The 27,949-nt window shown below is 36.6% G+C and overlaps 8 protein-coding genes across 9 annotated transcripts; 1 reads left to right on the forward strand and 7 right to left on the reverse strand.

Moving 5' to 3' along the window:
* Window positions 1-239: 239 nt before the first annotated feature.
* LOC108220061 (stemmadenine O-acetyltransferase) lies at window positions 240-1,943 on the reverse strand. Its single transcript, XM_017393707.2, has one exon. The coding sequence runs from the start codon at window positions 1,688-1,690 to the stop codon at window positions 392-394; it is 1,299 nt and encodes a 432-aa protein (XP_017249196.1). The 5' UTR covers window positions 1,691-1,943; the 3' UTR covers window positions 240-391.
* A 139-nt stretch (window positions 1,944-2,082) lies between these two features.
* LOC108203790 (7-deoxyloganetin glucosyltransferase) lies at window positions 2,083-3,843 on the reverse strand. The gene is made up of 2 exons (XM_017372963.2): window positions 3,194-3,843; window positions 2,083-3,060 (listed from the first exon to the last, which is right to left on the reverse strand). Exons 1-2 carry the CDS (start codon window positions 3,714-3,716, stop codon window positions 2,123-2,125), a joined length of 1,461 nt encoding a protein of 486 aa, XP_017228452.1. The 5' UTR covers window positions 3,717-3,843; the 3' UTR covers window positions 2,083-2,122.
* Window positions 3,844-3,973: 130 nt separating this feature from the next.
* On the reverse strand, window positions 3,974-6,403 carry LOC108203792 (7-deoxyloganetin glucosyltransferase). The gene is made up of 2 exons (XM_017372973.2): window positions 5,666-6,403; window positions 3,974-5,150 (listed from the first exon to the last, which is right to left on the reverse strand). The coding sequence occupies exons 1-2, from the start codon at window positions 6,186-6,188 to the stop codon at window positions 4,216-4,218; spliced, it is 1,458 nt and encodes a 485-aa protein (XP_017228462.1). The 5' UTR covers window positions 6,189-6,403; the 3' UTR covers window positions 3,974-4,215.
* A 1,249-nt stretch (window positions 6,404-7,652) lies between these two features.
* Window positions 7,653-9,597, reverse strand: LOC108196300 (7-deoxyloganetin glucosyltransferase-like). The gene is made up of 2 exons (XM_017363533.2): window positions 8,924-9,597; window positions 7,653-8,731 (listed from the first exon to the last, which is right to left on the reverse strand). Exons 1-2 carry the CDS (start codon window positions 9,438-9,440, stop codon window positions 7,800-7,802), a joined length of 1,449 nt encoding a protein of 482 aa, XP_017219022.1. The 5' UTR covers window positions 9,441-9,597; the 3' UTR covers window positions 7,653-7,799.
* Window positions 9,598-9,782: 185 nt separating this feature from the next.
* On the reverse strand, window positions 9,783-14,418 carry LOC108221001 (chaperone protein dnaJ A6, chloroplastic). Of its 2 annotated transcripts, none has more exons than XM_017394934.2 (8): window positions 14,298-14,418; window positions 13,661-13,775; window positions 13,362-13,500; window positions 13,174-13,231; window positions 11,455-11,497; window positions 11,222-11,270; window positions 11,035-11,115; window positions 9,783-10,930 (listed from the first exon to the last, which is right to left on the reverse strand). In XM_017394934.2, exons 2-8 carry the CDS (start codon window positions 13,765-13,767, stop codon window positions 10,067-10,069), a joined length of 1,341 nt encoding a protein of 446 aa, XP_017250423.1. In that variant the 5' UTR covers window positions 13,768-13,775; window positions 14,298-14,418; the 3' UTR covers window positions 9,783-10,066. The 2 variants fall into 2 exon arrangements, with proteins under 2 accessions (XP_017250423.1, XP_017250487.1); XM_017394998.2 differs by lacking the exon at window positions 14,298-14,418 and adding an exon at window positions 14,221-14,280.
* An 85-nt stretch (window positions 14,419-14,503) lies between these two features.
* On the forward strand, window positions 14,504-16,656 carry LOC108221158 (uncharacterized). Its single transcript, XM_017395089.2, has 3 exons — window positions 14,504-14,696; window positions 14,836-15,266; window positions 16,428-16,656. The coding sequence occupies exons 1-3, from the start codon at window positions 14,574-14,576 to the stop codon at window positions 16,444-16,446; spliced, it is 573 nt and encodes a 190-aa protein (XP_017250578.1). The 5' UTR covers window positions 14,504-14,573; the 3' UTR covers window positions 16,447-16,656.
* Window positions 16,657-19,347: 2,691 nt separating this feature from the next.
* LOC108220069 (pentatricopeptide repeat-containing protein At1g12775, mitochondrial-like) lies at window positions 19,348-21,040 on the reverse strand. Its single transcript, XM_017393719.2, has one exon. It carries the CDS (start codon window positions 20,897-20,899, stop codon window positions 19,499-19,501), a length of 1,401 nt encoding a protein of 466 aa, XP_017249208.2. The 5' UTR covers window positions 20,900-21,040; the 3' UTR covers window positions 19,348-19,498.
* A 1,707-nt stretch (window positions 21,041-22,747) lies between these two features.
* Window positions 22,748-25,291, reverse strand: LOC108204536 (uncharacterized). Its single transcript, XM_017374030.2, has 2 exons — window positions 24,428-25,291; window positions 22,748-23,249 (listed from the first exon to the last, which is right to left on the reverse strand). The coding sequence occupies exons 1-2, from the start codon at window positions 25,185-25,187 to the stop codon at window positions 22,903-22,905; spliced, it is 1,107 nt and encodes a 368-aa protein (XP_017229519.1). The 5' UTR covers window positions 25,188-25,291; the 3' UTR covers window positions 22,748-22,902.
* Between the last annotated feature and the right edge of the window lie 2,658 nt (window positions 25,292-27,949).

A 27,949-nucleotide genomic window follows, 5' to 3' on the forward strand; every position in this document is an offset into this window, starting at 1 on the left:
TCATAAGTTTTCCTTGCAGAGAAAGCTTTAACATAATAACTTACAGATTTTCATAAAATGCTTCATAAATTTTCCTTGCAGTGAAAGCTTTAACATAATAACTTACTTGAATCAATTTTCTCTGAAAAGAAACTGCGTAATTACTCTGGTCCCTATCCTGTATTAATGAGATGCTTACATATTCTCTTTTTCTAGCTTGGTCACTGTAAATCTGTAATTTTTAGTGTAAGAAGGAATCCTTATACTCTTGATTAGGTTGAATGCATTACATTACATATATGGCTATGGCACTAGAATCAACAGGCAAGTAAAGTTTACAACAGAACACAAATCATGCATTGTTTACTTGTACAATCATATTTCATTTGGCCTATATCCCTCTGATGATCCACTAGGTAGAGAACGCTTTGATGTTGAAATCCTGTTCGAAGATGTTCATGTCTGCTTCGTCCAAGCTCACCCATGCTTCGAAGCCATCACCCTTCTTATTATCCATCAGGAGGACCATATTCTTACAAGGGAAGTATACACTACTTGCCCAAACAGGCTTCCCCCAGCCAAAATCAGTTTCGTAAAATGGAAACCTACTCCAGCTACTAATCATGTAGTAATTGACCGTACTGCTTATCATATTCTTTAGAAGCGGATCATCCTTGCCTAGAGACATCATCTTTGCCCATCCCTCGATACTGCCCTTCACAGAACTGCTCAGTTGAATGGCTAAGTCAGGAATCTCCCGGTTCTCTGCTGCCATCATTGGCACCGATGCAAGAATGCATAGATTTCCAAAGAAATGTTTATGTAGAAACGGAGTGGTAAGCTTATCCCTCAGGTTGACGGGCTGCATGATATGAGTAGCCCTCGCGTGTTCATCTTTCAACTTCTCTGCACCAAGTAATGCCTTCCATATGACTGCAATCACCATCTGCAACTTACTAGTTTGCCCGGTTCCAGGTAGAATATTGGCTCTTAGGGTTGATATTGCCTTGTTGTCGAATGAGAACCTTCTTGTGACGATCTTGCAGCCAGAACTTGTGAATATTCCGAAATTAAGGTGTGGTAGCCCTCTTTTTGGAAAGTACACAGCCGCATCAAAACATGGAAAAATTTTCTGAATACTCTCTTGTTGATTTCCATTCTTGTTTAACTTTGCTGTGGTTCCCCATGCTTGAAGGAACATGCTCAGCGTGGCGGCATCAGCAATCCTGTGTGAAATGCAAACGCCAATCGCGAATCCACCACACTTAAACACGGTAACCTGAATGGCAAGCAATGGATGCATGGCTTCATCAGTAATCAGAACTTCACAGGGAATAAACTTGTTGAGAAACTGAGGATCTGATCTTTCCCCGTGAGGTAAAACCTCGTGGAGATGACAGTCCACAGTGGCTTCGACAAACTCAACTCCTTTGTCATTGCAATCAACCAACTGAAGGTGTTTGTTATACCTCCCTGCTAGTGGATAGAACTGAACCAGAGTCTTGCTCAACGATGTCTCTAGCTCGAGCAAACATGTCGAAGAAAAGAGATCCTTGTCGGTAACATTTTCAGGACATGGATAATACAGAATAACAGGGGCATACATTTTTGGAGCTAACTCATCAATGAAAGATAGGTTGTGATGGTTCAGATTGGAGGGAGTTGGAGTAAATGGTTTAACTAATTTCTTAGAATGGATTTGAACCTTCATTTGGTAACTCTTTAGAAAAATTGAAGTGCTGGTGTTTAAGGTTTAGTCTATAGTCCATATATGGAGCCTATTTATAGAGGGGATCGTAAAACATTTGTCGCTAAAAGGAAGGGTTCGTGATGAATCGTCTAATCTCTGGAGTCTGGACTTTCTGTCATGCATGTTTTTCACAATTACTGCAAAGAGCCATGCTAATTAATTAATTATAGTAAAATGCATGGTTATCGGATTTCATAGGAAACATGCATGTAAGGATCCTTCTACTGAAATCATGAGTTCATTAGACAAATTGTAAAGTGATTTAGGAAGTGATATATTTTAATTATTGGACTTTCTTTCTTCTTCTTGAATCATCCATCTTTCAGAATGTTACCGACAAAAGCCTACTAGGCTGTGAATAATATTTTGATGCATTTCTCTAAGATTTATAAATTACAAATTTTTATGGTTTGACAGTAAGACCTCTTTCACTAATTTTTCCAGATTTGTGGTCGAAGAACCATCTAATCCCACAGCCTCCTCTGCTTTTCTCTTCCACTCCATTGCATTCTTCCTCATGACCTTGCCTTTCTCTCCTTGCATCAATTCCCTAACATGCATGGCCACTTCATTTCTCCTGACAGTCTTTTCAATCTCGACGCCAACGCCCCAGTCGTTGCAAGCCAGCTTGCAGTTAGTAGGTTGATCAGCAAAAAATGGCCAACAGAGCAAAGGGACTCCATTGATTAGGCTTTCTGTCATGGAATTCCATCCGCAGTGTGTCAAAAATCCACCAACAGCTCGGTGACTGAGAACTTGTCCTTGTGGACACCATCCGGTTATAAGCCCTCGATCTTTGGTTTCCTCAAGAAATTCTTTAGGCAATATTGCAGTATTGCCAACAACCAAATCAGGCCTAATGACAAACAAGAAGTTTTGGTTGCTACTAGCAAGCCCCCATGCAAATTCGACTAGATTTTCAGGTGTCATAACTGTGACACTGCCATAATTCACATAGATTACAGAATCTGCTTGCCTGGTGTCAAGCCACTTTAGACAATCTGCATCTTCTTTCCACAGGTTTGATCCGAGGGACTTCAAGGGGCTTCGTGGAAGTTGGTTGACTAGCAACTGAAGAGGGCCTATGGTATAGATTGGAGGACAAATTGGCGAGAGGGCACGTAGAACATCCGACTCCAGACTATCATAAGAATTGAAGATTATAGCTGAGGCCGCGGTGCATCTTTCTGTTTCAGTTATTTCAAACTCAACCATTTGATCATTGGGATCAGTTGTGTGAAAAAAACTTGGAATATCTTTTATCTGGATACTCTTAATTCCGGGAATCCAGTTTATTGTGTTGTTCATCTGATCCTTTAAAGAACTTCCATCTGCTTGCATAATCAATCAGACAAAACTATTTGAAAAATAACCTCAAGTTTCTACAGAATTTCTAGTTCACACACATATTAGTAACAGCTATCTGTGCCATAATAGTATAACAAAAGTTCTTGAAGTAGTTACCTTTTGATGGTAGAAGGCCTTTTTCTTCAAGTTGTCTGTAGTGCTTATTCAACAACAAGATAGTAGCTGGTGAAGTCCGAAAACACACAGAAGGAACACCAATCTTTTCCGCAGCCTCAATAGCAAAGCTCATGATTCCATCTTGTATTACACAACTGACTGGTGGCCTAGAACTAGACGAACAATTGAGCTTTTCTAGTAACTCAAGCAACGGGACTAAGCAATTTCTCTGTGTTGACATGCACAAGGACAGGGGATCCTGAGTGGCATTTTCGTCCGAGGGAGGCAGACCATCAGGGATGGTTTCGAAGCAAAAGCCAGGCAGGCCATCAAGAGAGTCAGAACCTCTAGACTTGAGCAAGCGTCTGTGGTTAAACTCAGTGTTGACAAATGTTATGTGAAAACCTTTATGGTGAAGAAGCATGGCTAGTTTAAGCATAGGGCTCACATGACCTTGAGCTGGGAAAGGTATGCACACTGCATGAGGCTTCTGAATTTGATCATCTGATGCTGAAAACTCCATTTCTCAACTCTCTGCAGTTCTTTTCTCCCCCAAATATTTGATAATAACATATAATTTGCAGCAAACAGATAACTTTACATATTATGTCACTGCAGTTCATGTTCCCAGTCAAATCTGGCGACTGCTTTTACAAAGGGGACTTAGAAATTCAAAATTTTATACATAGACGTAATGGTTTTGGTCTTTACTACTTGATAATCAAATTTAGTTGACTAATATTATATCATCCAGCAGAAAAATGCTACATGTCTGTGACATTGATTTAATATAGACCTTTTCTGTCATCGATTTAATCTAACTCATCATGTTAATTAATAAAAAGGAACAGAGATTATGATAAAAATTGTACAAATATCTAAATATCCGAATGAATTAAAGACTGATATGAAATAAAGACTTTCAGAGTATCCCATATGGAGTGCCTTGGTTAATCCAATAGCCCTCAGGAGCTGCAAGTGACATTTTCCTGGACAATCAAGGTTCATGCACACCTTCACCTTCAGGGATCAGAAAATAAAACCTCTTTCACTAATTTTTCCAGATTGGAGGTTGATGAACCATCTAATCCAACTGCCTCCTCTGCCTTTTCCTTCCACATCGTTGCGTTTTTTCTCAGTTCCTTGCCTTTCTCTCCTTGTATCAGTTCCCTTACTTGCATGGCCACTTCCTCCCTAGTGACATTCTTATCAATCTCTATGCCAACGCCCCATTCACTGCAAGCCAGCTTGCAGTTAGTCGTTTGATCAGCAAAATATGGCCAACAAAGCATCGGGACGCCACTACATAGGCTTTCCAACATTGAATTCCATCCACAATGTGTCAAAAATCCTCCAACAGCTCGGTGTTCAAGAACTTGTTCTTGTGGACACCATCCGGCTATAAGCCCTCGGTCTTTAGTTTCCTCAAGAAATTCAGCAGGCAATATTGCACCCTCGCCAACAACCAGATCAGGCCTCACGATCCACAAGAAGTTTTGGTGGCTACTAGCAAGCCCCCATGCAAATTCCACTAGCTTTTCAGGTGTCATCACTGTGATGCTCCCATAACTTACATAAATTACAGAATTTGTTTGCTTCGTATCAAGCCACTTCAGACATTCTGCATTTTCTTTCCATAAGTTTGATCCAATGGACTTTAACTTATTTTCTGGAAGTTTGTTGATTAGCAACTGAAGAGGGCCAATGGTATAAATTGGTGGACAGATAGATGAAAGGGCACATAAAACATCAGACTCCAGGGTATCGAACGAGTTGATGATTATTGCTGAGGCTGTTGTCTTGCATCTTTCTGCTTCACTAATGACAAACTGAAGCATGTGATCATTGGAATCAGCTGTCTGGAGGAAACTCGGAAAATCTTTTATTTGAATGCCTTTTATTCCAGGAATCCAATTTATAGTGGTGTTCAGCTGATCATTCAAAGAACTTCCATCTCCTGACAAGAGAAAGAGTACAACTCGATTAATACTGATAAATATAGTGTTAGGTAACCAACTCATCTAAAACTTTAATCATTCAACATTCCCCTTCAATCGATCCAACAGACAGACAAACAGCAAACAACGAGAGCCCTCTCTCCAGCAAGTCTTTGATACCATGTTAGAGTAACCAACTCATTTAAAACCTCAAGATGTCAGAGGAAGACCCCTACAAGTTCTTATAGTATATTATTCAACATATATATTCATATTTTCTCAAAGGTTTTAAAGGTTGAGCAATAGTATCCTAAATGTTCTTACAATAGCAGGTAACCAAGAAGTGTTTCATCTCCTAGTATTTGTAGACATTCAAGATTATCATAAGCACCTTTTGACGACACTATAGAGATCAACAAAATCAATTAAAAAAACTGATGTATTCTATTGAATAGCATACCATAAACAAATTATGTTCTGGTATATAAAGTGTCATTCTTTAAAGTTTTCCACAAAATTGGGTTGGTATACATACCTTTCATTGGTAAAAGGCCTTTTTCCACAAGTTTCCTGTAGTGCAGAGTCAACAAGTAAACCATACCAGGCGATGTCCTAAAACACACACAAGGAACGCCAATCTCTCTGGCGGCTATGGTAGCAAAGCTCATGATGGCATCCGCTATCACACAACTCACTGGCGGCCTAGAACCCGATTTCCCATTCAGCTTCTCCAGCAGCTGGCGCAATGGGGATAAGCAACTCTTTGGTATCGATGAGAACAAGGCTTCGGGCGACTGTGTGGCATTTTCATTTTCATCGAATGGAGATAGGCCATCAGGGATTGCTTCGAAGCAAAAGTCAGGCAAGCCATCAAGAGAGTGAGGGCCTCTTGAGTTTAACAGGCGTTTTTGGTTGAACTCAGTGTTGACAAATGTTACGTGAAAGCCTTTGTGGTGAAGCAGAGTAGCTAGTTTGAGCATAGGATTTATGTGACCCTGAGCAGGAAATGGGATGCACACTGCATGAGGTTTTTTGTTGTCTGGTGTTGAGAACTCCATCTCTTGTGACAACTCCGGTTAGCCTCTCAACTTATAAGGCACAAAAGCTAAAAGTCAGGGTCGGGACTCGGGATCGGTTTGTTATAACTTATAAGCTATTTTCCGAATCAAACCCGACCAGATTCTCCGAATCTGGACTGATTTGTGGCATGTATTCAAATCGGATCTTAATAGATTTTTGGGTTTAAATGTATTGAGAATTCTTCGAATTTGATATTTAGATTCTCCGGGTGTATTCGACTAGAATTTAAAGGATATTTTTGGGATATTCAATTTGGATTTTAAAAACTGTCCAAGAGTTTTGAGATATTCAATTTAGATTTTAAATTATGCTAAAAAATATGATGGTATATTTTAAATTATATTTAAAAATTTGATGATATTCAATTGAGATTATTTAATATTCATTAAAATCTAATGAAATTCAAATGCTGATGAAATTTTTTGACATTCATGAAATGATGGATTTTGTAGAACTATTGTGTATATTTTAAACTTTTTGGAGTTTCACCAAAATTCATGAAATTTTGAAGGATTGTGGTTAAATCCTAAAAAAATCTATATCAACTCTACAACATTTTATCAAGAATCCGCACAATATCATATTCACATACAACCCATTAAATTTCATAGATTAAAAATAATCTTTTAAAAAAATCAGTCGAACGTACCACCTTTACTGAATTTATTTTGAATAGTTGAAATTTAAGGGAATTCAATTAAGATTTATAATATTTAATTATAATAAATATAAAAAAAAATCAACGATCAAAAACAAACTAAAGAGATGTAATATTGTACTAATAGACAGCTAAGTTGGTCAAATTTGGCAACCTGTGCTTTACTTGAAAGTTGAAACTACTGCCAAAATAATTACAAGAAGACAGGTATCAGCGATAGGAAAAGATTTTGTTAATTAACATGTAGGTTTTTCTGGTATGTGCTTGTGGACACAATAAGCACAAAATTTGATAGTTTTTTTATGTTTTGATTGACTTACACTCCTTCAATAATGATGGCCCCCTGCGTTCACACCAACCACAGCAATCAAAATACACCAAATTTATGAGTTTCCGTGCTTAGCATGTGCTCATGGGCACACACTAGACAAACCCTTAACATATATATCTTTCAGTTTCATCAATTTAAGAGAGTTGTGTCCATGATGCACACTAACAAATACTACTATTTTTTAATTAGGTGGAAGATTTTTATTGGTGAGAATTTTTGTGCCAATCATTATTAATGAGATGGGAACCCCATACAAATTCAGCACCTAACTAAAAAGTGGTTGTTAATGTGTGTCAATGGTCACACTCTAGAAAATCCGAATTTAATAAAGTTTGTAGATGTACTTATTAATTTGCAAGGCTAGGTCGTGTTAAGTTTTGGTTGTTTACCAAAAACGCTACATCGACTGGATTTTCGGTGAAGCACATTTCTTGTTAGTATTGTCTGATTTTTAAAATTTGTGAAATTTGTTACACTTCTGTCAACTAAAATTCAAATCCTTAGAAGGTATTATTCCGGGAAAACAGAGATTGATACCGAATAACAGAAGGTCTGATTTGAATTACTCATGCATTGTTGTCTTTTCAAATCAAAATGGCTTCAGGGTTTGGACAATAAGACCTTATTCACTAATTTTTCGAGATCAGAGGACGACGAACCATCTGATGCAACTGCCTCCTCTGCCTTTTTCTTCCACTCCGTCGCCTTGATCCTCATTGCCTTGCCTTTCTCTCCTTGCATCAGTTCCCTGACATGCAACTCCACTGCATTTCTTGTAACATTTTTATCAAGCTCTATACCGACACCCCAGTCATTGCAAGCCAGCTTGCAGTTAGTCGTTTGATCAGCGAAAAATGGCCAACAGAGCATGGGGACGCCGCTGTATAGGCTTTCAAACATGGAATTCCATCCACAATGTGTCAAAAAACCACCAACAGCTCGATGATTAAGAACTTGTTCTTGTGAACACCATTCTGCTATGAGACCTCGGTCTTTGGTTTCCTCGAGGAATTCAGCAGGCAATACTGCAGCCTCACCAACTACCAAATCAGGCCTAATGATCCACAAGAAGTTTTGGTTGCTACTAGCAAGCCCCCATGCAAATTCTACTAGCTTTTCAGGTGTCATTACTGTGATGCTTCCATAACTGACATAAATAACCGAATCTGTTTCCTTCGTATCAAGCCACTTTAGACATTCTGCATCTTCTTTCCATAAGTTGGATCCAATTGACTTCAAATTATTTTCTGGAAGTTGGTCGACGAGCAACTGAAGAGGGCCTATGGCATGGATTGGTGGACAAATAGATGAGAGGGCACTTAGAACATCGGACTCTAGAGCATTAAAAGAGTGGGAGATTATTGCTGAGGCTGTCGTGCATCTTTCTACTTCAGTAACGAGGAACTGAAGCATCGGATCATTGGAATCAGTTGTATGGAAGAAACCTGGAAAATCTTTAATTTGGATATGCTTTATTCCTGGAATCCAATTGATAGTGGTGCTCATCTGATCATTCAAAGAACTTCCATCTCCTGACATAATCAAGCCAGACATCGACAATTAACTAATAGAATGCGTGTGAACCAAATACTGTACAGTAACAGTTCAGCAGAAAATGACAAGATTTGGTATTCAATACTAATAGAATGTGCAAGATTTGTTTTAGTATAGGTATGATAAGTTATTTTTACGGTAGAACTGGGCAAGCTTTAGAAAAATCATACCTTTCAGTGGTAAAAGGCCTTTTTCTTCAAGTTGTCTGTAGCTTAAGCTCAGCAAGAAGATAGCAGCAGGTGAAGTTGAAAAACACGCACAAGGGACACCGATCTCTTTGGCAGCTATGACAGCGAAGCTCATGATCGAATCTGGTATTATGCAACTGACTGGTGGTCCAGAAGTAGATGTAGAGTTGAGCTTCACCAGCAACTGGCGTAATGGGGATAAGCAATTTTTAGGTGTTGACAAGAACAAGGAAAGGGCAGATTGTGTGACATTTTCGTCAGAGGGAGGCAGACCATCAGGGATTGTTTCGAAGCAGAAATCAGGCAGGCCATCAAGTGAGTTGAGGCCTCTTGATCTGAGCAAGCGCCTATGGTTGAACTCGGTGTTGACAAACGTTATGTGAAAGCCCTTATGGTGAAGAAGCATCGCGAGTTTTAGCATAGGATTTATATGACCCTGAGCTGGAAATGGTATGCACACTGCGTGAGGCTTTCGATTTTCTGATGCAGGAAACTCCATTTCTGGTTGCTTAATCTTCCCTAGAGCTCTCAACTCTACAAGTCCTATATGCCTCAGAACATGCAAGTCAACCCTGCTGAATCTGATATCTTTTCTTTGTACTTGGCATGATTCAAGTGGGAAGAGTTTCCATCACCATATAAAACAATACTTTAGCGTGTGAATGGTAAGATTTGCCAGACAAAAGCATCCACAAAGGTGATTAGTCAATAATTTACATAATATTGTATTGTCAATGATTAACTTGCCCCAAAGGTTAATTGCCCGAACCGCAAAAAGTTTATTTAATCAAAAAGATTATTCATTTATTGATTATTATATGCTTTTATGGGATAATTAAAGTACAGGAGTAATATGCTTAATGCTGATATCTGTGGTAACCATTTAAAAAAAAATGAAAGTCTGGCTTGTCGCTTGTATGATTGGAGTACATTGAAAAATATAGTATAGGAAGCAAGCCTGTTTCTCTATTTCTATCTCATGGTACATTTTCAAGTATAGTACATTGTAAAATCTACTGATCTATCCAAAACTTGCCCTTAAGGTAGATGCATCGAGACCAAGAGCGTCGTAGTAACTTACTGGTGCAATGCTCTTCAGCAATGAAGTCATGCTGTAATGTAGAATCAGAAGGATAACCCATGGTTATACATCGTCGTACTGTCAGTAGGAGCATTTGCGTTTTTAAGGTTGGAAAGCTGTTCAATTAGTTTCTTCTCTTCCACACTCAACCGTTTTGGTAGCACTACTTGAACTCTCACCAATTGATCACCCCTCCTGTTCTTTTTGTTTAGAAAAGGTACACCTTTCTTGGCCATCACCAATGTCGTCCCTGGTTGAGTGCCTGCAGGAACCTTCAGATCTACCATTCCATCTAATGTGGGAACCTTAACTGTTGTTCCTAAAATTGCATCGGTGTAGGTAATCTTGCTAGTGTAGAGTATATTTGTGTCATCACGTATTAATACTGGATCCGGGATTACATCAATGAGCACAAAGAGGTCTCCACGAGGTCCACCATTGTTTCCTGCGTTACCTTCAGACCGGACTCTCAGACGACTACCACCATCCACACCAGCAGGGACTTTAAGGCTAATCTTTTTTGACTTCATCACTCGTCCATCTCCGCTACATGTGTTGCAAGGACTAGAAATTTCCCCAGTCCCACCACAAGAAGAGCAAGTCATCACCTGCTGGAAGACACCCAGTGGGGTTCTAGCGGATTGGACAACTTGTCCTTGCCCACCACAAGTTCTACATCTTGATGGAATACTACCTGGCTTTGAGCCTGACCCTTTGCACTTGCCACATTTCTCAAGTCGATTTATTTCAATTTCTTTTTCAATCCCAAAAACAGCTTCCTTAAAATTTAAGACCAGATTATAAATCAGGTCTTCCCCTTCAGTTGCCCTACTGCGTGAGCCTCTTCCTCCCATACCACCCATTCCATCAAATAACGACTCAAAGATGTCAAAGGGACTTCCATAATCCTGTATAAAAAAAATACTCAATCGTTTAAGCACAAGTACATAGATTAGGACTGCTTAATTAAAAGCTACTGTAGTTGATTACATTAATTTTTACAAGTACTCACCCCAGTGTCCATCCCAGAACCTTTAAGTCCAGCTTCCCCATACCTATCATATATGGAGCGCTTCTCATCGTCTGATAGAACCTGCAGTACAAAAAGTAGTGGGAAGTTTAATGCAAGCACAATTCACAGAATAAAGCTGCAACATGAATTCTGAGGATGACATCAAAATAGGACTTGTGAAGTTCACCTCATAGGCATTGCTTATTTCCTTGAATTTCGCTTCAGCACTATCCTCTCTGTGGGATAAAATTTTAGTTCAGAATGGATGATAAATACTACAAGAAGTTCAAAATTTTAATATGGTCTAGAAAAAATTTAAAACCAACATAAACATGCTTAGCTTCTCCAGATCAATTTGGGATGTCTCACGACCAATAAAAAAAATGATAACTCAGAAAGCAAAAGAAGCACTTCACATACTTGTTTACATCAGGGTGGTAACTCCTGGCAAGCTTCCGGTAAGCTAAAAAACCAAAACAGTCAGTCAACTGGATGATAGCAGGTCAAAACATTTTTCAGTCGGTGCACATAGCTTATAAATGGATAAGCAATTGAGATTTGATGAGAAGACTAATACATGTTAGTATATAATAAGAGGAATCCGTGGATAGCAAAACCATATATTTCAATTAAAGATTTACTTGTTTACACAAAATTAAAATCCTTGGATGATGTATGCTTAAATTTCCTTGAATATCTTGAGAAGGTAAAAACCACTTCAAAGATATGCAAGAACATATGCATAGAATGTGATGCAGGAAAGGTAAACAAATAAACATTACAAATTTACTTCATTTCAATTCTAAGTGCACCTACGTACATGGACTCTTTAAGCTCCCAAAGGTATAAGTGTCATAATTAAATCTAACATAAACAAGCTCTCTGACAGATTCCAACATAAGAAGGTAGTTGGCCTCTTATAAAAACATAAAATTTAGCATTAAGCAGACTCAGAAATGAAGAACGATTATGTCAGAACCATAATCAGACGATGACGAGACGTAGGTTGTCATATGTTTCTAAAGATGTACTTTTTTCAGGATAGCTCACACATGGGGTGGGCATCATAAGCCTTTTATGAATCAAATCATATGAGTCAAGTAATCGTACAAACTAAATAACCAGCTATCCGAAAACCTTAACATGTTAAAAGGAGACTTCAATGGGAATAGTAGTCAAGAATTTTCCAATCAGACAAGTGGACAAACAGACGGCAACCATCAACGCCTTTCCCCACTCATAGGAGTGTACAGATAGACTGTAAGCAGAACCAAATTAACATATGAATTTATACTGGTGAAAGAAGGGATCAAACTATATTTGGATATGTGGTTTAGTTGCGATTGGATTTACATTTACAATGTCTGTATGGGCCCACTAGAAGTATAACTCTTCTCTCTTTCTTCCATAATTCTATTTTCTACAGGTAGATAATCTTATATCATGTGGTAGCAAAAGTGAGGCACCAGCATAAGGTGTAGTTTATATGGCAGGTGACTTTGTACTCTCTAGTGACTTTCATGGTTGATTTTGCACTGAAACAGCTTCATGAAATATAATGCTCTACGTACAAGTATACTCTTAGATATGTAGATATGACAAATAGGTTGTCCCTGTGATACTCTGGTAGCTGGTAGGCAGTTATCCGTGAATATATCTGCAAGATCTGTGGTTGAATCTTACCAGCTGTAAGTATGCAGGATGAGAATAATGTCTCATTCAGTAAACAAGAGAGGCACCTATGCTTCGTCACCTTATATTTCTAATCTCTTATATACTTAAACTGTAGCAGTATTATGGTTATAGTTTTTAGAATAACATGAATATAGATAAGTGAAAATCTATATTTCAGTTCAGCAAACTCTGATTTATATATATATATATTATATATATGAATGGCTCATACAAACTACATCAATAGTCTAATGATGAAATTTGCAAGTAAAGATAATACAGACCAGAAAAATATTATATCTTATATAAGAGGAAACATCATATCAACTCTTAATGTATTGACAAGTAGTTCAGCAATATATATATATATATATTTACCCTTTGCAGATCAAATTTTAATATCCACATGAAGTAACCTTTAAGATGAAGTCGACTAATTAGAAAACTAAACGATAGTTTACTCACCACTCTTAATTTCTGATTTGCTGGAGTTTTTTGACACACCGATAACATCATAGTAGTCCTGTACATGTAAATTGACAGAGCTAAGAACGAACATGATAAAAATGCACAATGCACTAGTGGATATAGAGTTGATGTTTCTATACCAAAAGACCGAGACCACAAATCAAGAGTTCACATAGATAACTTACAGTTTTAGCTCTAACAACGAGACGAGTTCCCTTAGGTGGACATGGACACTTAGACGGTCCATTGTTAAATAGTGTGAGCAACAAATCTTGAGAAAACATGGTCGAATTACGTGATGTCAATGCTCGAATCTTGGAAAAACTGCACGACATGGACAATATATCTTATTGAAAACAACATTTACTTTAGATAACCAGTGCAAACAAAGCATCACTGAACAGAAACTACTAATCCTCAACAATCATAATAATAGTAATGAAACCATAGATCCTGCCTAAATAAACAATGTAAACAAGCTCACCGAAGCAAATGCATTGATAAATTGTTTGTACAAGAACCTCCTATAACTATTTGAGGTTTAACTCCACACCGACCCACCCATGCACTTCCACAAGGTAAAACCGCCATCCAGTTTTCTGTATGATAGCAACCAGAAAAGGGTCAAACTTTCCGATTCACCACCACACCAAGAATAACAAGCAAAACATTATCTAACTACAACATTAATAATCAGAAGCATGGGCTACTAGCCTACTACTGCTTAAATTAATAGAGTATATGTCTCAGCAACCACTAAAATATCAATTCGGGGTTTTTCGGAAGAGTTATGATAATTTCAAAAAGGAATTATGAAATGAAACCTCAAAACTATTCTGAACTTAGGCAAGTTTCAGTTCAACATACACTACAAACATATTATCAAAAATGTGCCTCAAGTCTTCAACATTTCCACTTTCCTGAGTTCATAACTCACAAAAAGAGAAAAAACCAAATCATAAAACATAAAAAATCCCACCCAGAACAAATTAACAATAAACAAGAACTAAATAAAATCATCAAAAGTGAGGCTTAAATGCATACATATGGATACATAAAGAATAGAACTTTAACAGTTGCAGAGGAAAATCAAGTACTAAAAAAGAATTAAAACAAGAAACCTTGAATTTGAGCTACAGATTTAAGAAATTTCTTGGAAATTCCTGTAGTTCAGTTTGGGTTTAAGATGAGGTATACTTATTACATTTCATAATTCTATATGACAACATGAGAAATGTTATAAAGATATTATGGGCCTGCAAACAAGATTAGAATGGGCCTGTCCATCTATTAAGCCCATTGAAATCATAAACCCTGCAGCCTGTTTAAAGAATCACACTCAGAATCAAGAACACAGAAAGTGTAAAATTGATATTGCAAGAAGAAGAAGAAGAAAGATGGGAAGCAGATTGGGAAGAAGAGTTGTGAACTTTGCAAACATACCCATCAAGTTATTAATGCCCACTTCTTTCTCTAACATCACTGAAATTGCTCTCAAAACCATCCCTTCGGCGTCTAAGGTCCTCTCTCTCTCTCTCTCTTTCTCACTCACTCCCTCTCTCCCTGTCTCTCCCCACACACACAGGCACAGAGAGACTGACTAATAATAATAATAATGTGATAAAGATATTTACTTTTTATGTTTAATTGGATATGAAGATTGAGATTAAAAGGGTTTTGGAGTCACTGTATGGCTTTGAAGTGGAAAAGGTTCAAACTTTGAATATGGATGGAAAAAAGAAGAAGAGGGGTGGGATTTTAATTGCTAAACCTGACTACAAAAAGGCTTATGTTACGTTAAGGAATCCATTGTCAATTTCCCCTGATTTGTTCCCGATTCGGTTGATTGAGGAGGATAAAAAGAATTTGAATAAGCAATCCAAGTCTAGTTTTGTGGAGGGTGATGAGGCTAAGAAGAAGTCGCATTGGCTGGAAGGGAATGGGAAGCCTGAAGTGCGTGGGGGACGCTGGCGTGGTAGGGATAGTGGTAGCCATCCGGGTGGTGGTAGAGATCGTGGGGCTATCCAGGGAGGTGCGGGAAGTAGGGGGCAAGTGAAGTTCCCGTGGAGCAGCATGAAGTCTTCATCTGGGTAGTTTCCATTTTCTGTTTTTGCATATCCAGTGCCTTTGTGTTTATTGAAGTGCCTGGCTAATAAAGATAATATGGTATGCTTTAGGAAATTTATCAACATTTATTTTCGGAGTTCTATTAACATTGCACGAATGTGGGAATAGTTGAGAACTCATATTTACCATTATATGGAATTTCTTTTTAGATTATAGTTACTGACATACAGTTAAGAATTAAGATATGATCTTTAATGTAATGTGAAGGGTAGTCATACTTGATTTTATCAACATAAGCAACACACAAGTCAGATGAATTACACAAAATACCGCACTGTTTGTTATTCCTTGGGAGAAATTGTGGATATTTGAGTAATGAAGTTTGGGGCTTCACTTTCTGTCTGCGCATGTGAACACTCAATTGACTTTATTGGAATGCTCCACGGGCTTTGTTGGGTATAGCTAATTAGCCATGAAGATGGTATTGTGTCCACTATTCGTTTTAGAGTTGTGCTTCACAAATTTGGGCAGCCGTCGAGTATTACAAAGGGCAGAGAACTTCTAACGGCGTCAAATTATTTAGGGAACATATCTCCATGTGCTTTCGTGTAATCTTAAGAGTGTCCAATATAAGTCTTTTGTATTTTATAAGCGAATAGGCAATACTCAGCCTTGTAAGGCAGACACTTTCTTCGTAGAGAGTTTAAGTGGGGATGACCCATTGACATCTGCAAAGTGAGCTGTCCTGAATCCTTAAGCTGGTAAGAATCTATTATTTATATCTACTGATTATATTTGTTGATTCATGTAGATCTTCCCTACTGTTTTGCACATAGATGTTGAGAAACAGTGACACGCTAAAATTTTCTTTATGTGTCTTGTACGTTGTCACCATTCTGATGTTTTCCGCTTCTATTGTCTTGACATCTCATGCCAATCAGTTAAGCGGAGATGCAAGTATTGAAGGGAACTTAACTGGGAAATGTAAATTTGTGATCTCTGTCTGATAGTATTGAACTTAACAGAGATAGTATTGAATGATAGTTGAAACCATCATTAAAAATTATCTCTGTCTGGCATGTTAGCATTTTTGATTTATACATCACTGATAAGTGATAATTCTTGAGCACGTCAGAATGAGATAAATCTGTCATAACTCACAAGTTTTAAGCGTTTTGGCACAGGTCGAAAGCAGATACCTGAAGATCATTCATATGGAGGTTATTAGAATTCAGAAAGGAAAATAGAAAATTTTAGTATTCACCAAAAAGACAATTGCTAGTGTTTGCCTCCCTTTATTTCGTAAAACGGGTTGTTTAACCTGTGCCCTCGGGGCACAGGTTAAGAGTGTATTTAATTGGTTGTTGACAACTCATGAATGAATACACTTGCTGCTTTCACCTTTTTTTACCAGTTTTTTAATTTTTCTCTTTTTCTTCACTTTTCAACACTTTCATGTTTATGTTTCTAATTTTTATTTTTTAACCATGACATTTAATTTTATTTATTTTTATAAAAAAGCATGTTGAATAAAAGATTTATTTTAATATAATAATATATACCCAATCCTTACATTTTTTATAACTAGAAAAGTAACAAGTATGTGTATAAAAAAATAAAAATTGATTTCATTCCACAAATAATAACGAGGCCTCTTTGCATGCCCACTAATTTTCTAACTAAAAATTAAATTAAAAAAATATAAATCATTAGAATTATATCATTTATATTTTTAATATTATTAAAATAATAAAAAATAAAATTATTATCAAATATCAAATTGACTGATTTTAGTTAGAAGACCAATTTTAATTAGAAAATTAGTGTGGATGCAGGGGCCTCGCTATTATTTGTGGGATGAAATCATAGTTTATAATTTTTATATAGATACATGTTTTTTTTTTTTGAAAAAGGAAAATAATTCAATAATGAAAAGCCATACGGCATCTACAGATATAATCGAAATTGAACAAACGCAGAATCATATCGCCGTTGAATCCTTCCTTCCTTCTTCGGTAGGCAACCAAGCGATTTTTTGAAGAGATATATACATGCTGTAATACTCTCAATATTGTTTTGAGCAATCGACCATAAATGCATCACCATACAAACCTTTATCATTGAATCAGCATCATGAAAATCCCGCAGATCTGTAATCCCGGACATGATGAACACACAAAACCCAAACAAAAATCAAACTCTCACAGAAGGAGAGACCAAACAAAACCCAAATAAATTGGGAACTTATTGAAGAAAACAAGAGATTAACTAATAGTAAGAAAAGAAGACAATATTGGGGCTTTCCACCGGTGAAATCCGATGGAAGCCCCTCGGATAAAAGAGACGGCGGCTACTTCAAGGTGAGAGAAATTTAGGGTTTTGTGAATGGGAAAATTTAAGAGCTCATGTTATTCTTCTAGTTTGTAAAAAATGCAAGGATGGAGTATATATTATTATATTAAAATAAATATTTTATTCAACATGTTTTTTTATAAATATAAATAAAATTAAATGTGATGGTTAAAAAATAAAAATTAGAAAAATAAACATGAAAGTGTTGAAAGGTGGGGAAGAAGAGAAAAATTAAAAATGTCAGCAACCACCCATGTGTATTAAATACACATTAACCTGGCTGGGCCATGAGGGCACAGGTTAAACAACCCGTTTTAGGAATAAGGAACTTAATTTCTAAAAATAAGATAAGTCAAATGGGTATCCCGGGCGTTTCACAGTATCATAGATATCCAGGCGTTTTACAGTGGCATAGAGCAGCCACACGATGCAACTTCAAGAGACCAATATGACAACATGGACTTCCAAAATTCACTGAACATCAAATAGAATAATGCTGCTAATAGCAATATCGGATTTCCCGGATATATTGTTAAAATACTGATCCTAGAAGACATAAAGTTACAGTTTTCGAACCCAAGGGAACCCAGACCCAGTCATTCCATCAACTCCGAGCTAAGCAAATGGTTATAAATTAGTTACTATATCAGATTTCTGGTTGGCCAACAGTCTTTAAAAATGTATCTGTAAAACTAACCATATCAATGGATGTATTGTCAAAAATCTACCGGAATCCAGAACTATGCAAATCAAATTGTTGAGCTGAGACTGAGACGTGAACAGTATAAAACCTGTTACAGATCAAATTGGTCCGTCAAGTACCAAAGAGAGGCATGTAATTCAGCACAGGCGAGTAGCGTAGGAGGAGCAACTATTATAATTTATAAGGATCCTTCTCTGCTGCTAACCCAGGAGCTGTGGCGCACAGTAACAAACTGCTAATCGAAAGTAAACAATGATCATGTAGCACTAATATGTCGATAACATAAAAAAAAAATTGAACAGTCCAAGCATGAATAAACCTGCGAGGTTTCTAAACATGATCATTCTGCTTAAGTAATAAAATTCAGAATATTATAACGAGACTATCAAATAGTTATAGCAACTTCAATAAAGTTTAGATGTATAAAAGAAGGAGAAGAGGCTCTAATTCCATTCTGAGTAAGTGGATAACTGAGTAACTTAAGGGAACGGGCCTAGTAAAAGATCCGGGAGCATGTGTGCCCCTAAAAAAATTAATAGTTTTTCACCATTAAAAATTTTAGAAAATGAGAGAAGGGTTAAGGGACACGGGAACATGTGTCCTCTTGAAAAAATGTAATATTATTTTATCATTATAAATTTCAGAAAATAAGAGTATGCCTCCATGAAGTTTAAAAATATAAAGGTATATTCAAAAAAATTAGCTTGGCACACCCGGAATATAACCACGCCTCTGCTAGGGCAGCGCGGAATGGCTTTCTGGATCCGCCCCTGCTGGCAAGGGTTGCAACAATTTACTAAACCATTCCTCTGTACTATACCATTCCTCTGTACCAAGTTCACATACATATCAACTTTCTATCTTCTCATTCTAAACATCCGCTGTGAATAATGCTGTTGTGAGATCATTCCACAGAATCTGTAACTTCCATTTCAACAAGTAGTCCCTTTGCTTCAACAACTAAGTATTCTTAGTAGATATACGAAGTAAATATATGGGATTTCAGTTCCAAGTACACCATTACCTTTCTCTACGTCCCTGACATTAGGTTTGAGACCCCAGTAATGCTAGAGGCTGATGACTTCCATATTCAAGCCAATAGATTCTAGTATCTAGTGCATAAATCATTCATGAAGAAAACGGAGAGAATGATGAATCAAGTAACCGCGCACATGCATCTTTTCTGTTAATGTATGAGCTTTATGATATGTCATGTATTCCAGAGATCCCTTCATCAATATATTGCTTCTTAAGGAGGCCATCTAATAGGATTCTACATGATGCAGTATTTGGTTTATTACCTTCATTTACCATTAGATAGAAAAGTTTTTGTGCCTCAACAGTTCTACCCATCTGAAATAGACCATGTATAATGGTGTTGTAAGTTTCAATTGCAGGTTTCAACCCTTCAGCGGACATTTTTCTAGAGAGCTCTATGGCTTTGTCTACTTTGTGCATCCTACAAAACCCATCTATCAAAATGTTATAGACATAAGAATCAGGCGCCAGACCCGTGCTCCTCATGATATATAGCACCGCTACTGCCCTGTCCACTTCACCTCTGAAACAATATCCGTCCATGAGTTTCGTGTAGGTGATTGCAGGTGGATATACACCTCTCTGAATCATTGTTTTGACCACGCACTCTCCTGCTTCCGGCATCCCTTCTCTGCAATATGCATCAACAATTACACTACAAATATACACATCTGGAAGAATATTCCTTACATCCATCTCTCTTAACAACCGCGCTACATCTCCCAATCTATTCAAGTTGCAAAAACCCTGAATTAACGAAGTGTAGGTCATTACATCCGGCAGTATGCCTCTGTTACACATTTCACCAAGAAGATCTAAAGCATGATCAACCAACTTCTCTTTGCATAAACAATCAATAACTGTGTTATAAGTTACAGAATCAGGTTCACAACCGCGTTTCTCCATAGATTTTAACAAATTAACCGCCTCAAAAGTCTGACCAGTCTTCCTCAAGCCACTAACAATAATGTTATAAGTAACTACACTCGGCTCAACTTCGCCAAACATGATCAGCATCCTAAACAAACGCTCCGCCTCAACAACCTGATCTCGTAAAACCAGACCACTGACAAGCGTGTTGTAAGTGACAACAGTAGGCACAAAACCGCGCTTAAATATCACAGCCAACAATGAGAAGCCATAGTCGACTCTATACAAGCGACAAAAACAGTTGATGACAGTATTAAGAGTGGATACGTCAACCGGAATCGAGAAATAACACATATCGGAGAAGAGCGAGACAGCAAGAGAATATTGTTTCATTTTAACGAGACCAGCTAACAGCTGATTGAATTTCATGACCGGCAGCAAAGGTCTCATGTGGAGCATTTCAACAAACAGGTTAAGAGCATCTTCGAGTTTATCAAAACCTAGCTGCGATTTCTCGAGGAGAAATTGTTGTAAATGTGGTTGAGTTGGATTGGAATGGGGAATGTGATCATTCTTATTAGTATTGATATTATTATTGCTATAAATAATAGAATGGAAATGAAGAACTAGAGGGGAAAATAAAGAAGAAGAAAATAATGGCAGTAATTTGAAAGAAGCGTTTCTGATAGACATTAATCGGATAATATGCCTCCACAAAAAACACAGTAGGGTGTTAAGACTGTTCGGAAATTGTTTTTCGTTTTTGAATGCTTGTGCGGTGCGGAAAGGTGGGAAAAGTCGGGAATTTAGTAATCCTTATCTAGTTTCGGAAGAGTATTCCAAAAATCGGAGATTATTCCGAACCAGGACTCAATCGACTATTAATTTTATATTAACATATTTAAAGTATTTTTGGAAAAACGAGTGCTCAGGGTGATTATTAATTTCATACTAATAATATATTTACGGTAATTCCTATTGTGAAGGTTATTGTTGAGGAGTTGTTTCTACCCCTGCCAAGCGTACTGATTCTTTCCAAGTTGGCATAGATTATTGCTGTCATTATAAGAGAATTCAATCAGGTAATCAACATTAATAGTGGAGGCCTGTCGACGATTCAAGTAGATGTGTTGAATTAGATTAAATTCTGTACTGTTATCAGCTATGCATCGCTTGATTCCTGAGACTCTGGTTTCAATATGATCTGAAATCATCTGAGGATGGAATATATACACGTAAAGATAATCTAATAACTTCCTGAATCAAGGAAGATCATTGAATATTTCAGGATGCCCATAACACAAACTACATTGATGGCTTTCTGTAAATTCTTGTTCGTAAACATGTATCACAACTCAGAAGAAATCCGGTTGAAAGGAATCAGGTTAGATTGTTAAAATTATGTTCGCACAAACGGTGATATAGTTGGCGAAAACAAAGAGAAGCTGGAGTCTACGGACAGATACATCATCTTCATATCATTTATGGTATAGATTCACACTTGATTATCGAAACTTTATCATGAGGTTTTGCGGCAGTTGAAAATATGGACAACTGGAGTGTTGGGCAAAGACAGTTCTTCTGTCTCAAGAGCATTGCTTAAGAGAACAAGCATTCTTCGCAACAGCCTCCATAAATTATTAGCCAAGAATTTAAAGACCGGACCATTGTCACAATAGCTCACAGGATACACACGGTTATTGGCAGCGACTTTGAATTGGTCCTCAATGACGGTAAGCCTAATATCTAATATGAAATCCATTCGAAGAATAATCGCTTATTGTACTGAGCCATCATATTATCAATGAGGGTCAGATGCTTATAACACAAATGTTTAAGAACCCTACCAAAATTATTTTTGTTTTTTGAATATTTCTCGTTTAAATATTGTTCAATTTGTAATGACCTGCATGTAGATCAAATTCATATTCAGTTATACCTGTTTTGATATCTTACTCTCTTTTTTTTCTGATTTATATTATTGTTCTGTTTGGGTGAAATAATACAATTTGTTGAGAACTCCTGACAGAAAAGACAGCTTATGGAATTTAGAACCCAAGTTGCAGAAGTGACTCAATAGCAAAACTGTGCGAACATTAGCTTAAAAGTAATCGTCAAATACTACATCAGGTTAATACACCATCAGCCTCTAGCCAGTATACGTTCAGTTCAGGAACAAGAAAAAACAGTCTTACTGTTATGAAGTGGAGTTACCATAAGAATTTAACATCTCAAATCAGTCGATGAGATACTATGTGTGTTAGGCATATATTTAGATGCTCTCCCTGTAATTCCGGACTTCCAAATCTGCTAATACATGAAATCTCACCCACAAATCAAGATAATTTTACTACAGAGACCTAATTCTACAGATTTTTGATTTACTAAAGAGGAAAGGTATAGCCTTTGATCTTGTGATCAGGTTTTAGCAATATTTCTACAGATACCAAGAACTAACCATGTCAGATCAGCCAAATTTCAATGTATGCATACTTGTGCCAAGCAATTTCATAATTTTGGTATATTTAAAAAGGCTAATCCTTATAAAGTAATCAAGATGAAGTTCAAGATGTTGATCATTCCCTTCATAGAGATTATATATTAATATTCTGGTTTTCCTTCAATTCATAAAACGTAGGGCACATTTAAGACATTCCGTGGTATCTTCTGGCTAACTAGTTATGGATGCATTACCATTACTGAAGGATTAAGAGTCTCCTTGAACTGTTGCACCACCGTGAATAGCAATCCTGGAGGTTAGGCCAGTCGGAGGTGGGACAGTGGATATAATGATGTAGCCAAAGAGACAATATCTTTTCTTGTTCTTCGTTATTTAAAGCTTCTATGATCACCTCCAAGACTCTTTCTATCTCACCTTTCTCACTAAAGCTCAACAACGGGGTATCTGTGCCATTGGTAGCTCTACATAACAATGGTAGCCAGGACATCAACAACTTTATCTTTGTTTGCTTGTGTCTCTCTCTGTTTCCTTCATCATCTTCTTTGTCGTTTCCGATATCTTTCGCTTGTTTAAGTAAAAACACTACAATAGCACAAATTAAACAAAATTAGAACTACATCTTCAGAAAAATTAGTGTAATAATCCTATAGAACCCTATGAACTCTCCTACTAACTCTTTAGAATCAACACACAAGGTCCTCTGGCTATTAACTCTTCCTTTTTACTATTTTCTAGAAGACCATGCATAGTATATACATGTTTTTTAGAAAACAACGAATTCCAATATGTAAGGTGCACCTTGCACAACTATTGTAATTAATCTTTAGCATGTCTGAGAAAGAACATTACAAACAAAACTAAAGATTAAAGCTTAAAACTTCATCATCTTTAAGAAACTTCTTAGAGTATCCATTTTACTCATCTATTGTTTCTGGCATCAATATAAGTAGTACTTGTTGCTTTTGATCTCTTATTTTTTACTATTTACCCTAATGACCACATGTGATAAGAATTCTTAGAGAGACCAGAAATAACCCAAGGCAGAATATATCAAGAAAGACGTCTCTGAACCATCGTCTTCCCAGAGATGTTATCCACTATCGTAGCGTATCAAATTCGTTTTTGTTCCCAGTTTTTGTTAATATCTGCTGTTTGTTGGGTGAATATCAACTCTCAAGTATTCTCCTAAAGTGTCATTTTCTTTGTTCAGCATCCTTTCTAGATAAACATATAAGACAAGTAATTTGTACTCACCTCATATCTATATTGAAAAGTAATCTTCTTAGTGGTCCAAATTCAAAAAGTATTACCAACCCTTGAACCTGAACTTCTAACCACAGAACGATATTCCAATCCCAGAAAGATCATTGGGGGTGTTTGGCCGGGCTTAAAAGCCCGGCTTCTGGATTTATAAGTTACAAGCACTTAGTTACAGCGTTTGTGTAAAAAGTCAAGAAGCACTTATAAAAAGCTAGGAATGCTAGCTTTTGTTCCACGACTTCTACTTCTTTCCCAAACACTTTAATCACTTATAAGTTTTTACTTGACTTCTTTACTTTAAGCAAGAAGCACTTATTTTAAGCTCGGCCAAACGGCCCCATTGTCTCCTTAACTTAATAGTAGCTTATAAGTTAAAAAATGTAAAATTAAAAGCCGAAACAACAAGCACCACGGAACATCATTCATTCACACAAGTCATATTCTACAAACATGTAGCTAAAAGCCAGTACTTGATCCAAGTCAAAGTAAAACGTGCATACCTGAAACTTTGACAAGAGAACCCTGTAACCTCGGCTCAGCCGACAAAGCGAGCCAAGCCAACTTATTAGCCGAACCCCACCGCTCCACAGCTTCCTCAACATTCCCACACTGAGCCAGCTTCTGAGCCAGCCAAAGCACCTCAGCCGCCAGCTTCTCCGCCGACTTTCCCCCCTTATTCACTTCGCTCATCCCCATCCGGCTCCAAGCCGCCTCCAAACAATACCACACGGCTCGCGCCACACGGCTCAACTTACTAAAATTACCTTTTGCCCCCTCAATTATTTCAGAATCATCCTCGATTACCGCAACCCTACTTTCCAGCTGTAATAACGTCCTCGAAAACGCCGCCGAAAGTACAACAACATTAATTTCCTCGAGAGGCGCGTGACATTCTGACATATTTCCATCAAGTACTTTCTCCGACAACGTCCGAACAATCTCGTACTTTCTAGAACTCACCGGAACATCGTTCATTATAGACAGCAACTGTGTGAGTGCCCGTGAAATACCCGTGTCGCCCGGATACGTCCGGGCGGCCGGTATATTTTTACTCGTTTTCGAAACATTTTTCGAATATTCATGAGAAAAGATATTCAGCAAGAAAAAGAAGGCGGAGATAAGGATGTAACGGAGGGAAGCGAGAAATTTGTAGCGGTGTTCGAGATTAAGGAGAGATTTATCGGCGTATAAAAAGAAGGAGGTGACGATGTTTCTGAGGAGCAGTAGCGGCGCCGGCATGGTGGCCGGAGGACCTTCCATTAAATTAGGTGTGGTTTTTTGTCTCCTGCAATATTTTGGTTTCGTGTGTGTGTGTGTGTGTATTGTCAATTGCGCGTGCTTTGTGGCCTCGTAAAAAGTGTGATTGGACTTCTAAGACGAATATGCTCACATATATATCCCCTCGTCTTTTTTTCACCAATTTATCTGTTTTATTTGATTTTTTGATCAAATTGATCATATTTTTACTAATAATTAGTAAAAGTTCTAACATAATATTGAAAATTGAAAAAATACATTTCAAAGTAAAATAGACGTAGATTATAGTAATATATATTTTTCATTCTAATTATTTTATATATGTAAATTTCCGTCAAAATTTGTTCAATTTGATCACAAAAAATCAAATAATACATGTAAATTGGAACGAAGAGAATATACAATAGGATTCTATTCTTTTATATAAAAAAATTTTTATACATATTTTTAGTATTTTGAGTGGGTAAAAATTATTATGTTTAAATAAAAATTTAAAGTAAAAATATATAATTAAAGTTTTAATTCACAAAAAATTCAATTAAAATTAATATTTTTTTCTCACAAAAATTAATAAATTTTAATATGCTATCAATCTACTAAAAAATATACATCAAAAACCAAAACCCTAATAACACATATCGGGTATTATCTGACGCGAAGACATATGTTAGAGCATATCCAGCAGCTTCCCTATTTGGAGTCTTAAACCAAAATATGAGGAATATGGGAAAATAATTCACTCCAACAGTATCTTAGTGATTCTCTAAATCACTAAGATCCACTAGCCATGCCTTATCTTTAGGGAACCTCTCTCCTCTCCTAAATCTTATTTTATAATAAATTTTGAATACAAACATGTTCTCTCTCTTCACCTATTGCAATAATGGTAACTTTTAATAATAAAATAGTATATAAGGAATGAATATAAGGAATATTGTTGGAGGTGAGAATAGCTATTATTATCTTAAGTTACTAGGATCCAATATTTTATATTATATTTAAGGAATGGGCTAAGATGCTGCTGGAGATGCTCTTACTTCTTTCCTTCTACTCCGATACATGACGCCGGCTCATTTGAATATTGAAATGTATTTTAATTGAGTATTTAAAACAATTCATTAAAATATATATTCATGAATTATAATATGCCTTATATTTTTGTTCAAAAATTTAATTTTAAAAGTTTTTATTTCAAATATATGATCAAAATATTTGAAGTGTGAATAAAATTAAGCGTCTTATATTATGAACTAAAAACGAAGAGAGATTTGATAATCAATATGTTTGCGAGAAAGTTAATACTCTTCTCACTCATTTTTATACATTGTTTTCACTTCTCAGCACGCATTCTAACGTTAATACTCCCTCCTTTCCACTTGTTTCTATAAAAAAAAATTCAGTTCTTGGCACATATTTTAACGCCCCTGTAAAATATTCCCTCCGTCCCAATTTATCTGTATTGTTTAACTTTTTCTGGTCAAATTGACCAAATTTTGACTGATAATTAGTAATTATTCTTATATGATATTGAAAAGCGAAAAAATACATTTTAAAATAGAATAGATGTAAATTCTAGTAATATATTTTTTATAATTTTTTCTAATTATTTTAGATATGTAAATTTAAGTCAAAGTTTAGTCATTTTGACTATAAAAAGTCAAACAAGACATTTAAATTGAGACGGGGGGTATGTATAGTTGTTTATAACTTATGTCAAAAGTATATACTATAGTTGTATAACTTATGCTTAAATTTCTATTCATAAAAAATTTAAAAAATATATAATTATATTTTAAACGAGCATTAAAATGTCTGCCGCTTATCCCTCTCTCGATATATAATTCAGAAGACGGAGGGGGTATTAGTTTGTTCAAACCAAACCAGTATGATTTGCTTAAATGAAGAATAATTATCGCAAGTCGTAAGTGGTTTACATTACTAGTTCTGTTGCAAATCTGGTGTTCCCGGTATCTAGTTTGGAGAAAAACATGTTGTAATAGTACTTTTAACTTGTTTCTTTCAGGACAAAAAATTGCCACATGTTGAACACCTTTCATAGTCCTATTAGTTTTCCCAGTTGTGCTGATTCACAATATATCAAGTACCTTAACAGCTCTGATCCCAGATTTAATCTAATTTTATCAAATTTGCATCATATAAAACTCGCATTTTGGTGCCTATCTTCTGTTATCACTGTCCAAACTGTTAAAATTAATGTTTGCACAGCAGATGAGGGTGAAATAAATTGGTTTGGGAGTCAAAGGCACTTGATCTCTAGATTTCATCATGAAAACAAAAGCAGTAACGTCAAGAATAGGAGCAGGTGTAGTAATTGTGGCGGTGAAGAAAACAAAACAAACTTAATCATGATGATTGGCACACTGTATGTAGAGTAATGTATTCGCTTGTAATTTCAGAAGACATTCGAATTAGCAAGCTTGGCAGGGGTAGAAAGAGCTCCTATACTGCACCACTTGGCAGAATCACTTGCAACAGTTTGTGATTTCGGCTAAAAATCCCCCTTCAATTTTTGCAAACCTTGGCCTTGTTGACAACCACTCAAGATTATGGTTTCATTTTTACGCGGCTATGGAGTGGCTTCCTTGCAATTGAATAAGTTCTACTGCAATTTTATATTTGTCTTCTCATTGGTTTTGCCGCTGACTCTTCCTTTTGGGTAGGATTAAAATAATCATTTAAGACTTATAGTGGCTTCCTTGCAATTGAATAAGTTATACTATTATATATTTTTTTTTCCCCGAATA

The sequence above is a fragment of the Daucus carota genome, chromosome 1, assembly GCF_001625215.2.
Source record: "Daucus carota subsp. sativus chromosome 1, DH1 v3.0, whole genome shotgun sequence".
Classification (NCBI taxonomy): Eukaryota; Viridiplantae; Streptophyta; class Magnoliopsida; order Apiales; family Apiaceae; genus Daucus; species Daucus carota.